The 13,028-nt window shown below is 43.8% G+C and overlaps 1 protein-coding gene across 1 annotated transcript in view; it reads right to left on the bottom strand.

Moving 5' to 3' along the window:
* Positions 1-778: 778 nt before the first annotated feature.
* SLC49A4 (solute carrier family 49 member 4) overlaps positions 779-13,028 on the bottom strand; it is a 74,184-nt gene continuing 61,934 nt past the window's right edge. Inside the window, exons 8-9 of the mRNA XM_027804704.2 lie at positions 12,253-12,435; positions 779-8,872 (exon numbers count right to left, since the gene is read on the bottom strand). Coding sequence (XP_027660505.2) covers positions 8,757-8,872; positions 12,253-12,435 — 299 coding nt within the window. The 3' untranslated portion in view covers positions 779-8,756. The remainder of the gene's footprint in view (positions 8,873-12,252; positions 12,436-13,028) is intronic.

The following is a 13,028-nucleotide window of genomic DNA, read 5'->3' as shown; positions in this document are numbered from 1 at the left end:
ACTACATCAGGGATCTGAGGTAGACCCTCAGCTCTCACCCCCCCAGGGACAGAGATCTCCGTAACACCACAAAGATAAATACAACCAGGAACTGTATCATTAGAAGAGCCTTAAGCTCCCATATATAGCCTGGAAAGAGACTGTTGCTAAGAATAGTGGGGCCCAGATATTCCACAACATGAGAGTTGACAGATTTCTTCCCAGCACTAATAGGATGTGAGGCTATTTTAAACCTGCCCTAGTAAGTAGTCAGGGCATTATTGAAGAGCTGGTCCTAGAAAATAAACATGGATCAAGAGATCCCAAGTTGGGCCCGTTTCAATTAAATGCAGAACACACACAATGGGAAGGTTATTACAAAAACCCCAACAGAGATGTCAGCGGTGGGAACCAGCAAAATCAACCGGCTTGCAGCACCCTGAGCCACGAGCCTGGATGAGGCAGGGTGTGAAATCAGAGCTGCAACTGCTGCCAGCACCTCGCCCTCCCTCGGTTCCCTGCTGCCGCGGGACCCCTCTGCCCCAGCCCATCCCCTGCATCCCACAACCTGTGGGGACCCTCGGTCCAACAGCAGTGCCAGACACCAACTCTAAAAGCTCAGTAAAAGCGATGGAAATCTTTCTGTTGGCTGGCTTGGGTGCTGGATGAGGCTACATTCATTTAGACTAAGCACCCCCAGTTTCATAGCAATATCTGCAGTGGTTTTCAGCAATGTTATAGCAGAAGGAAACAATTCCCTTGTATTTTCTTGGAATTAGTCAACAGTGATGGTAGCACATCTGAGTAACCCCTTTAATGTGCAACAACCAGTATGTAAAGTAACGTGCACTTCATGGTCAGATTCCAGTTTTAAAAAGAAATGACACAGTGGATGTGTTACATTGACGAGTATATAGTAGTTTCAACATTATTTTCTCAAAAACAAAAATACATCACATTGCAATATCGCATACAAAAAGTAGAATTTGCCCTAAAATAAAATTCTTTCAAATCATTTAAAAAATTACAAAAGTAAAATACATACAAACTCCAGTAAAGTTGAACAGTCTTACAGGTCAAGGATAGTTTACAAAGATGCTCTCTAACACATAAAACTCTCTTCCTTCTCCCTATGTTCATGCAGTTCAAAAAACCTCAACCGTTAGGTGCATCACATAATTAAAAGCTGTTTTTTCCAGCTTATCAAGTACGTGTTTCTAAAATGCACAGTGGAAGACATTAAACTTGGTAGGAGAAAAAGATAATTTAATTAGCAAATATCATACACAGGGAAAATAAATGTGTCTGGAAAATACATCATTGTCCCGGTGGGGAGCAGCAGCTGGTGGCCCATGAGGACGCCCTGCAGCTCTGCTGGGCTGGCTCAGCCCAGGTGATGGTGAGCAGCAGAAAGGTTGTGGTACGCAGGAGAGGTGCAGGCAGGGGCTAAGCCAAGGGAACCAGCTCTGGTTTTGCCACTCATCATGCTTTGATTGCACATCCAGGGCATCCAGAGAGAGCCAGATACAGCCCAGAGGCTCTGCACCCCATGACTGCCCCAAGCAGACTGGCTCTCTGAGCATCCCTTCCCTAAGCACAACCATTTCCCACCAGTTTGTTAATGTAACCTGTCCTGCCGCGGCGTTTTCTATCCATACAGTACCTACTGCCTACACCTTATAGAATTAAGCTGGCCAGACAAAGAAAGCCAGGGTCTGCATGCCCCACAGAAGTCTGAGGACACACGGCCCATTAAACGGCTTTTCCCACACCCTGCTCCAGCCCCCATTCCTCACAGGATCCCAAAGCACTTCCCAGCCCTGACCCCAGCGTGTCCCTGCCTGGGGAGGGACAAGGGGCATCCCCCTCCCCTTTTACAGGTGGGGAGAGGGAGGCACCCCATGCACAAGCATTCCTTCCCCAAACCCCCGAGCAGCTCTGTGACCAAGCAAGCACAGTGCCCAGGCTCACCACCTGTCCCAGCATCACACAAACCTGCATGTGCTCTCTGCAAAGGAAAATACGGGGTTGGGGCTTTCTTGGCTTTTGCAAAGAGAGGGGCTAAGGTTGGAGAAGTGGCCTGAGCCTAAAGGGAAAAACCTCTCCATAAAGAACGGAAGGCTTTGCTCATGGTATTTTCTCTATGTAGCAACACAAAGTGAGTGCAACGAGTCCTTCCAGCTACAAGTAGAGAAATCACATGGGGAAAGCTAGCTGGGAGAGAGACCATGGAAGAAAAAGCTGCTCTTGCAGGGAGTGAGTCCCACCTGCCTTACCTGACACACTTGGAAAACCAGTGCCTGTACACCGTGTGCCACAGCCATAGCTGTTCCTATGGCACAAATCATGCCACAAACATAAGATGAAGGTCAGAACCTCATCCTTGAGGAAGTAAAAAATGAGACCCTGCTAACATTGGGCTGCAGAAGACATCCCTCATGCACAAAAAACCCAGGCACCCACCACCGTCAGACCTTTTGGGCATCTCGGCTGCAGCACTTCCCTTCTCCCCCCATCACTGCCCCTGGCCTGGGCACGAAGGGGGGCTGAGCAGTGGCAGGAGCTTTGGGAGTGGGTTCACACTCCAGGTGGGCACGGATTACTCCATACACATTGTGATCCCAAGTAAAAGACAGGAGCCAGCACATCTGTGCAAATATTTGCTTTTGCTTGTCAAAACTTTGGACAGACTTACATTTCTTCCTCTATTAGTTTCATCTGCCTTGAAACGGAAACTGCAAAAATTCTAAACAGATTGACACCATCTTCTGACTTCGCTGCTGCCTGCTCTGCAACAATTCTCCTGCACCACCCGAAATGACACCCCTGAAGGAAGCAAGGCAGATATTCCCATGCCACCTACAACCCACCCTGTAGCAGTAATGGCTGCGGGGAAGTGAATGAGGCCTGTGTTGATACTTATGATCTCTCACACGCGAAGCAGTAAGCCTGGAAGCTATCCCTCTGTTGGAAAGGAGACAGCAGCCATGAGGTGGCTTTTCCCCTCCTGCACGTGCTCCTCTCCTCCTCCCAGCCCTGATTGCTGGGACCCACAGAAGATGATGACATTCTTGTTTGTTTTGGCAGCATCTACACTTGCAGGGCTGTGCATCCAGGACCACTGCTGCCTCCCTGCACGCACATCCCTGCTCCCCTCGCCTAGCGCTTTAACAACACCGAGAACGATGGCCCCAATGTCAAACACTAAATCGATATCAAATGTTCACATACGCTTTCATACCAGTGTAGCAGTTGCCTTGACAAGTTATTACAATGATCCACACTTAGCCTAAAAGAAAAACCTCCCAAACTAATGAAACACAAAAATGCCTTTGTTACAGACTTAACATTTGCAAGGGGCCCAATAGAAGAAATGAGCAATTACAACCCTATGTAACAGCATTACAGGACAGTTATATCCACTATGCAAACTGTAATTCCCATTCATTTTTCAGTCAATCCTCACAATAAAATAGCACTTCCCTTTCTAGTAACAGCCAATATACGCATATCAATCAATTCAGCTTGTTTATAATGCAGTGTAAGGATACGCAGTCACTTGCTAAATTACTGTAGAACAAGCCCATCATTAACATCCCTGTCTCCACAAAACTTTAAATTTTCTATGGATTTGATCAACTCAATGCAACATATCAGTGTTGAAATGCCCTTTGGAATGCTCCCCCTCCCCCAAATCCATCACCCTGATGGTCCCCAAAGTTACCACTGCAAACACTGATGCAGCCTGGGGTTTTCAACCCACTCCAAAAAGACATCCCACTCCAAATCATTTCAGCTCTTTCAGATGGTTGGGAATAACTCTGTGATGCTGTGAAGCTGAATACCTAACATGCATGGTGCCTATCAACTCGGCCTCTCTAGGTGTGGGAGCTAAAATTACAAGTTTCAGGCAAATTATAGTCTGTTCGTAACAGACTATCTGCTCACATATACACAAAATCCTTTGGGTCTGTACTTTCTTGCAGCTTGTATGATTTCCTAAAAAAAAAAAAATCACTATTTTTATGTATATTAGGTACGTGGTCAGTCAACCCATCTAAAATTGGCTTGGGATCATGGAAACTCTTCTCGATGCCTCCAGCTCAGGGGAACAAGTGGCCACACAGGAAGGCGAAGGATTTAAAAGGAAATTAATGGGTATCAGCAGTGTCAAGAGACAGCAAGCAGTGCCGTGAAGTGGAGTCTACTTTAGCTAACCCTGAGCCTCCTCACTAGCAGCACGAAAGCCAGCACAGCTCCGCAGCTTGCAAGCAGCAAAGCCAGCAGCCCTGGAAGCTGAACTGAGAGTCGATACCCAGCCAAGCAGACACCTGAGGAGCAGCCTGTATTTAAATTAAAAAAAAAAGGACTATTACAAGAAAGTGATCACTATAGAGCACCCTTCCCAGCATTTTCCATATAAAAACATAACACAGTTTCTTGTATGTTAGGGGGCTCTGCACTGCTGGGAAAAATTTTCTTCAAGGCTGTGAACTTCTGGGACATGAAGAGAAGTAAATATTGTGACTTCCCAGGGCACCTTCTTTTGCTAGCAAGTCACAGGCCAAGCAGCTGCCAGCATCGGCTACTCTGCAGCAGCGCAATGTAATGTCTCATTTAAATAGAAAACCCCATTGCTACCGACTCAGAAGTTAGAACTTTCACTAATAAAAGAAATAACTGTTTTGAGCCTGTTCTGCACTACTGCTAACTGAATCAGCACTGCTTAGGGCTCGCCATGTGGTCTCTAACTTCCAGCAAAGTGCAGTTATCCTGACAGCTTGGACCCTCGGCAAATCCAAACAAGGGTGGATCTGGTGATAACCCTCATCCAAAAAATATTCCCACGGACTGAGTTTGGTTACTTACATGAAATGGACTGCTCCTCCACAGAAGGACACTGCTGCTGGGCACAGATGAGGATAACACATTTTCCAGAGATCTCAGCAAGCACATTTGCAGTCCTCACCTCCGTCCTGAGCCAGACTTGCTGCTCTAATAAAATCCTAAAGCCTGAACACCATGTGTGTGGAATGCAGCAGCACCCCGTGCAGCTTCAAAGAATTTGGGAGCAATCCGTTGGCTTTCACCCAGGCAGATTTCCATCGGACTTGCCGGGAACTCCAGCAGAGCCCCAGCTGCAGAATGGTTCCTGCAGCCCCAGCGCAGGTTTCCAGCAGAGCCCTGCTGTGCCGCTCGGCTCGGGAGCATCCCGGCCTCGGTGCAGGGCTATAATGAAGGCCACACACTACAGCACCCAAGACAGACAGAGTGGTTTGGGTTTATGTGGCAAAGTTTTTGTAGTGGGGGACTACAGGGCTGGCTTCTGTGAGAAGCTGCTAGAAGCTTCCCCCACATGCGATGGCGCCAACGCCAAGATGGCTTCAAGGCAGACCCGCTGCTGGCCACGGTCAGGCCCATCAGCCACGGTGGCAGCACCTCTGGGATTAAGCAGCAAAGATGAGGGAAAAGCTGCTGCATGACAGCAATTGCAGCCTCAGAAAGGAGCGAGAATGTGCTGCAGGAGCCCTGCAGCCCCCCAGGCCAGGGCAGAGGGAGGGCAGGAGGGGCTCCGTGTGCCCGAGCAGATGCCCCGGCAGCCACAGCGAAGCCCCCGGCGAGGCGGGCTGTCCCCTCGGCCCACGGAGGGCACCGGGGGAGCAGATCCCCCCGCAGCCCGGGCAGGGCCCCGCGGGGGCAGGGGGTGCCCGCAGCCCGAGGGAAGCCCCGGCTGGGGCAGGGTCGCTGGCAGGGCCTGTGCCCCTGCGGGGGACCCCGGCTGGAGCAGCCTGTGCCTGAGGGGCTGCGCCCCGCGGGGGGACCCCGGGCTGGGGCAGGGCAGGGTGTGAGGAGCCCCCCCCGAGGGGGAAGGGGGGCAGAGACCAGGGCTGAGGGACTGACCCCGGCCCCAGGAGAGACACCGGGAGGGAGGCTGTGCCCGGGGGGAGGGGGGGGAGGGGAGGGGGGAAGGTGGTTTAAGATTTCGCTGTATTTCTCATTACCCTCCACTGATCTGACCGGTAGTAAGTTAAACTAGTTTCCCCAAGCCGAGCCTGCTTTGCCCGTGACGGTCACTGGTGAGCGACCCCCTGCCCTAATCCCGGCCCAGGAACCTTTCGCTGCATTCTCCCTCCCCGGCCCAGCTGAGGGGACAGGCAGAGCGGCTGCGGTGGCACCCGGCACCCGGCACCCAGCCCGGGCCAGCCCAGCACACACAGAAACTTCTACCAAAGCGTCAATGTTCAGGAGGGCAGTGAGCAATCCACACTGACTCAACAACAATCTAGCAGGGTTTGAAACAAGACGTTCACCCTTCTCCCCTGACTGTGCGGACAGTCTGCATCTGGCAGCACTGACAAGTATTTTGAATTGTTCAGTGCCTTCTGGAACAGAGGCAGAATAGGTTACAGTCTGAATATTGCCTGAAGTGCTTCTCCATCTTAAAATAGTCAGGGCAGTGAAAGGATTAGAAATCTCTGTCACTCGGGAGAGTGCCTAAACTGTGCAATTTTAATCTTAATATAGCTACAGTAAATTGCAGAAGCAGAGCTCCGAAGCCACCCGAGCTCGCAGTTCTGCCATGACAATGCAACTCCAATCGACTCTTGGCAAGCGATCCCTGGTTTCAGAAGACAATAGGTAGCAGCAGCTACCGGATATTGAAATTATTCCAGGCACTAAAACATAGTAAAAAGAAGTTGGACAGTTAATACCATCCATCTGAAAAACAGTAAGAGGATGATGCCAGCAGATCTGAACATGCTGGTTAGATTGATTGAGTTACCCCATTGTAGGTTAGCTCCATTTCTACAAAAAGCCTGCTTCAAGACAGAAAAGATCGTTTAGTAGCTGACATAGGCAACGAGCTAAGTCAATTTTCTGTTACTACAGTACATACCTTCGTTGCTCTGAAAACATAAAAGCAGGGAACAGCTTTTATTTTGCTGCACAGATACACTCCTGAGTTAAAGGTATTAGTGGCATATTCTCTCTGCAAAAGAACAGCAGACAATGAACGGATCCATGTCTGAATGGTAGCGCTCAGTTCAGGGTTTATTTGAGTGAACTTACAGTGCCGGTGTCAGCCCAGGATGGCAGAGAAGAGCCCTGCACAGGAGCTATGGGCATTTGATTCAAACTTCCACAGACACAGAACCCTGTTCACCAGCCGCCTCCAACATGTGCAGGCACCCTCTTGCAATAAAATTGCTACGACGGGAAATCATTCACACCCTGAAAAAAATTCATGTCGCAGACAGCATATGTATGCATTTCCATTCATGGCAGTGACTGGTTTAGTTGCAAACAGTAGCATACCACCATCCAGAGGCATGATTATTTAAAATAAACCTATGTAAACACGTACCCTTATATAACATATATAAAAGATATATATATATAAGTTTTAGTTGTGTATACATAGATATAAACATCCACACACCTCTAACACAAAGCACAGAACACACACAAGGAAATACTGTAAATGATGCTGAACTGAATCTAAGAATCTGATTAAGAAATTATTAGCAGGTTTAAAATTGAGTTAAAAAACTATTCAAAGTGTCTTTAATGTTTATATTCAAGTAAGGGCCAAAACGACCACAGATTAGTACTGATAAAAAGAGCTGGCATTATTTTCCCCATACCATGCCAAAACTCATAAGTTCTTTGTCATTGTCAAACTCATTGTCATTTCGCCGTCATGCCACCTCATCAACTAGAAAGGTGTCATTTATTTTTTTTTTTAGGAAACAGTGATTTTAAAGATTGGGTTAACAAACAATATTGTTTAGGCACCCTCAATCATAAGCTAATTCTAAAAACCACGCACACCTTAAAGTATCAGAAGAGAACTAGTAGTACTCTGACATCCACACCCACAGTATTCAGTGGCACACACAGGCCTTCACAGTAAAAAAGGCAGTACTGGAGATGGGGGAAGAAAAGGTGACACAGTGGTGGCCTTTACAAAACCAACATCTACCCAGAGTGACTCTCCAGTAAACTTCTGAGATACCACAGATGCTCTGTATTCAGGAGATACAGAACCTTGGTGATATTTCAGAGGCAACTGCAGGTGCAAGTTAGGTTTCAGTGGCAGCTAAAGCTATCATTTACTTGTGCTCCAGGGTGGTAACAACACTGCAAGGATTGTTTGAGATATTAAATATGGCTAAAACCCCTGGTACCAGTGTCTTATATCAGAAATTACTTTATTAGAATGTAAATGTAGTGTACAAGCACCAAATTCCTTTAGCTTAACTGTTTAATGGACATTCATTATATACATGACTAGTGATTTAAAAGAGAGATCTTTTTAAAAAAAGATTTTTTCCCCCCTCCTCTTTGTCATTTTTACTCCTTTTGTTAAGATTATTCACTATTTCTGTTCTGATAGAAGACTCTGAATATTACTGGTACCCCGGTGTGTATAACCATAAGTCGGCACACACGCACACATACTCACACACAACTGTACATCTCACTGCTACATCAACAGCCTTTTAAATAGAGAGCCCCTGCTCTGGCACTGGGACCTGTACATCAGATACATTATCTTTGTGCATTTCGGCATCATTTACCACCGCTCAGGGTCCACGTTTATCCCAAATCAAGGTGGTCTTGAACATAAGAACAGCCTGTCCCTCACCCTCTCTAATACAGCCACAATTAAGTCTTGTAATTTCTTTGTTTTTCTGATGTTCAGCCGTGCAAATCCAGGCAGATGTGCAGACTGCAAAGCTGAGTTCCAGTCTCTTCCAGCCAGTCTGGTGTTATCACACAGAGACAACAACGTCAAGATAGAGTCTGTCATAGGACTCGCGGAAGCACAGGATGAGGAGCAGACTGAGCAAACACGATCCTGGCAGGCACCAGTTGAACCAGGAAAACTCTGTAAAGCAGAAAACATACCCAAACTCAGTGTTACCAAACATTTTCCGTGTTTAAAGCAACCAAAACTTTGATTGATGGCAGGTTTGAAGGAAATTGCTGTGTTCTGAACAAAATCCTAACAGCTCTTGATCAATAGACAGTTAGTGTTGCCTATGAGACTCTTCCATGAACGCCTTATGTATATGTAGTTACACACATAAGCAATTACAGTGTTATATATATATAGTTATATACATATAACCAATTATAGTTATATACATATACATAACCAATGCCTCCAGCTAATGTTAATTCTCCTTATTCAACCTGCCAATGGAGAGAATGGGGGAAAACAATAAAATCTATCATTGCTAATGGAGAATAAACCACTTCTGAAGACTCTACTCATTAGTTCTTTGATTTCTATGGACTGAAAACTGAAACAAATTAAAAGCATAAAGAAGCAGCAGGATCTGATTTTGAATCAAACCTGCTACACACTATAAAGAGGGAAAACCAATTTGTTAGAAGAAACTTGTGAGTAGCACGATCAATTCCATTTAAAACTGGTTGCAAAAACAGCTCCTAAGAAGCCTCTTTTCGGCTGTTAGACATAATGTACTGCTCTTAAAAGCCTGTGTTCCATATTGAAGAAATCCTATCACCTGATATTTGGCTACTAATTAGCAGGTTTATGCAAGTTTGGTTTTTTTTTCAAACAAGTGCACCACCATTTCCTTTTTTTTGTACTTAAATTGACAGTTTACTAAAGAAACATTAATTTTACTGAGATGGTGGTGGTGGTGGGGGTTCCAAGTTTCTTTTATTACTGATTTATTTTTACAGAATCAAGACTACAACACTGCTACTTTCTTAAATCTGTAATTGATATTGCTAAAAGAAAAAGCACAATTTATATTACACAATGCAAAGTCAGGAAGCCTAAAAAACATATAAAATAATCAACCTTTCAAAAACAGTAACCTTCAACAACACCCTCCCCCAGTCACAAAAAAACCCTTACAAATTATTTTAGGCAATAATCTTATTAAAACCTTAGTAAAATTTTCCTAGGCTTGGAGAAGACCATGTTATATAATGCCAGAAGTCAATAGCCAAATGGTTTGCTATTATTTTCCTTGTAATACTCTTGCTTAATTGGATTAAACAGACTTTAACCCAAATATCATAAAACGCCAAATTTAACTTGCGAATCCTTTCTGTCTTTCGCAGTCCAGAATTTGTGACAGCACCAGCGATGCATAACAACACATCAATCGTGGGACGCTAAAGGTCAATTTGCTTTTGTTTTTCTCTTGGAAGTCCCTGCAGAAAAGGTGACAAAAACCACGTGCAGTGGCTGTGGCTTTGAGTCTCAGGGCACTGCACTAGCAGGGAGGCTGAGCTTTAGAAAGGTTTACACTTCCACTGTGCTAGCTGGACCAAAATCTTCACTGCACGGGACAGTTTCCAAGGCTTGGCTCTTTCACAGCCTTTGCAATATCACAGACAAGGGGAAAAAAGACAGAAATCAGAATTAAAACTACTGAAAGATTATTTGGCCTAAAAAGCAAGACCAAGGGAACAAGATGAATTTGAGTGAGTTCTGGTTTACCTGGAAGCTTCTTAAATGCCATTAGAGGATGCATTTGACTCAAATGAAAGACAAATGTTAAGATCATTATAGACTTTCTAAAGGATATTATTCTCAAAGGAGCCAACAGCACCCACTGGCATTGATTCCCCCCAGTGACCACATGCGCTCTTGTACTTGCAATCATTTCTGAAACTGCGTCACAGAGAATGGATTGTCCTAAGCAAAATTTTTTTCTTTTTTTTTTTTTCTTTACTTCAAAGAAATAGCGGAAATATTCCAAGTGTATGGACACACTAATTTCAGCTTTCTCTTTACCTGCATTTACTGATATCTGCTAGGGAAAGAAATACTAGAGACAAACCATGGCCCCATATACCCTGTATGAGGGAAAAAGTTCATTTAATCATAATTTGTCAATCAGGAATGTACAGAGACACTGGAACCCCATCCTTAGTTATTAAGTAATTCTGAACACTGGATTGTCACTCTGAAAAATGCTGAAAAAATTCTCAAGAGTAAACTGTGTAATCTTTTCAGCTCAGTGTAAACATTGGAAATAATAGTATATGTGAACAGAGTTTTATTTTATTAATTAATATTAACCATATTAATTAATATTAACCATATCAATTAATATTAACCATAAAAGCATTCTTTAAAATGTAAAGACTAAGTATCACAGGACCCAACGCTAGCAGGGATGGAATTCAGATTTTGCAATGTCAGTATTTAAAAAAAAAAAAGAAATTAAAAATAATTTCTCTCAGTTTGTGTTCACTGACCACAATCTGGAATGGGGTTTTCAACCTGTTTGCGATTCCCTGGCAGGAAGACACACAAGGCATGCTGAAAATTTGCCCCAGGGTGTAACCTTCATCATTTCAAGCACAATTAATTCTGCAATTTGTCAGTCTCCTCGTGGTTGTGAAATACACCACCTTACGTAGTACATGCAGCCATGATAATATAGAAAAGTTCACAGTTTCTAATGCTTTCAAAGCAAAAGTAAAATACTGCTTTATAAATCTTGCATCACAAAGCAAAAATTTACCACAACAAAATACAAACCAAAATTCTGCATCTTTGAAAACCATTAATAAAAAGACAACTTCCCTTTGAAAGCAAGATGGGTTCTTATTTTACAGCTTAGAGTAATAATATAGTCTACCAAATAGCAAGCTGAAAGTTACAATTGTGAGTTAATGAGAAAGCAAATAATACTCCAGAGATGAGAAAGTCTGAAGAAGTTGATAAAAACATCAAACAAGACACTGTTGTGCCTGATTAGACCACTGGATTATGTAAAGAAATGAGTATTTTGTCTTCGAGCAGTGGTCGAGAGATGCTCTCTCCCCTGCAATGGTACTACCGTCCAACCCACTGAATGGAGCTCACCATAACTGGGGAATTTCTGCTCTGCCCCTCCTGGGCAATGCAGTTATACCCCGAAGCATGAGAATGGATTAGCTTTATTGTGGTTTTGAAAACCCACAGCTAAAAACATTAATAATGGTCACATTACCCAGGCCTTTATAAAAACATGACAATGGCATGTATCTTGATGGTTTCTGGCTACAGCAAATTCTAAGTAGAATATGACTATATGCATCTTGCACTAAGGTACTTCATTTTTATTAGTATGCATATAGAAAAGAACAATTAAAGTTCTTCTCCCTTGCTGCTACATAGGGGGATTCAAACATTTAATTATTAACAGAAAGTGTATGTGCAAATCTTCCCTTTACTGACATGCGTATGTCTTAATGAAGAATTATATTTACAAAGTAGCTTATATTTCTTACCTGTATGGTAAAATGTGAGAAAAAACAAAAGCACTCCCATAAACACATTACTCAAAAAGGTGACAACTCCACAGGTAATTCCTTCTGGAACAGGGTAGACCGTCTCCACAAAGAGCTCAAAGAATATTGGTACGCTGCTGTTGAGGAATATACCCAACAAAATGCAGGATGTGTACAGTGTAGCTATAACAGAAACAAAAACAGTTATTAATTTCATGCTGGCGTTTTTTCCCCTATTCAGAGCTGCCAAGAATACTAATACTTGACTAACCAAAAAATGCATAAACTTATTTTTATCCTCTATGCATCATAAAGCATACCACATCCCACTAGTTTCAGGCAAAATGCATGCACTGATTTGGAAAAAAATAAATAAATATCAGAAATAATGATTTATTTGTTTATTTAAAACAGAACCCATGAAGACATATTCAGTGATTTGGAATTCACTTGTAAGTAAAACAAACAACAGAATTATGAATGCAAAACATCACCTACTTCGATTTACCTCTGAAATGAACAGAAACTATTGTCCTACACACAATTAGGAAAGGGAGCAATTAATGCACCAAATTGGAAATGGACATGGATCAACCTTTTGACTTGGTTCTAAAGGTCAAAACTAATTTTACTTCCATGTTACAAATAAATACTAATGATCTACCAGATATGAAGACATTAGTATTCAGCACAGCCTGAGCTGCAACATGTTGAATCCCTTTTGGCTTCAAAAGGAAATGAAGGGCACCCAGCGCCTGGCAGGAACGGGACATACT

The sequence above is a fragment of the Falco cherrug genome, chromosome 8 (assembly GCF_023634085.1).
Source record: "Falco cherrug isolate bFalChe1 chromosome 8, bFalChe1.pri, whole genome shotgun sequence".
In the NCBI taxonomy this organism is placed as follows: Eukaryota; Metazoa; Chordata; class Aves; order Falconiformes; family Falconidae; genus Falco; species Falco cherrug.
This window is presented reverse-complemented; position numbering and strand designations above follow the sequence as displayed.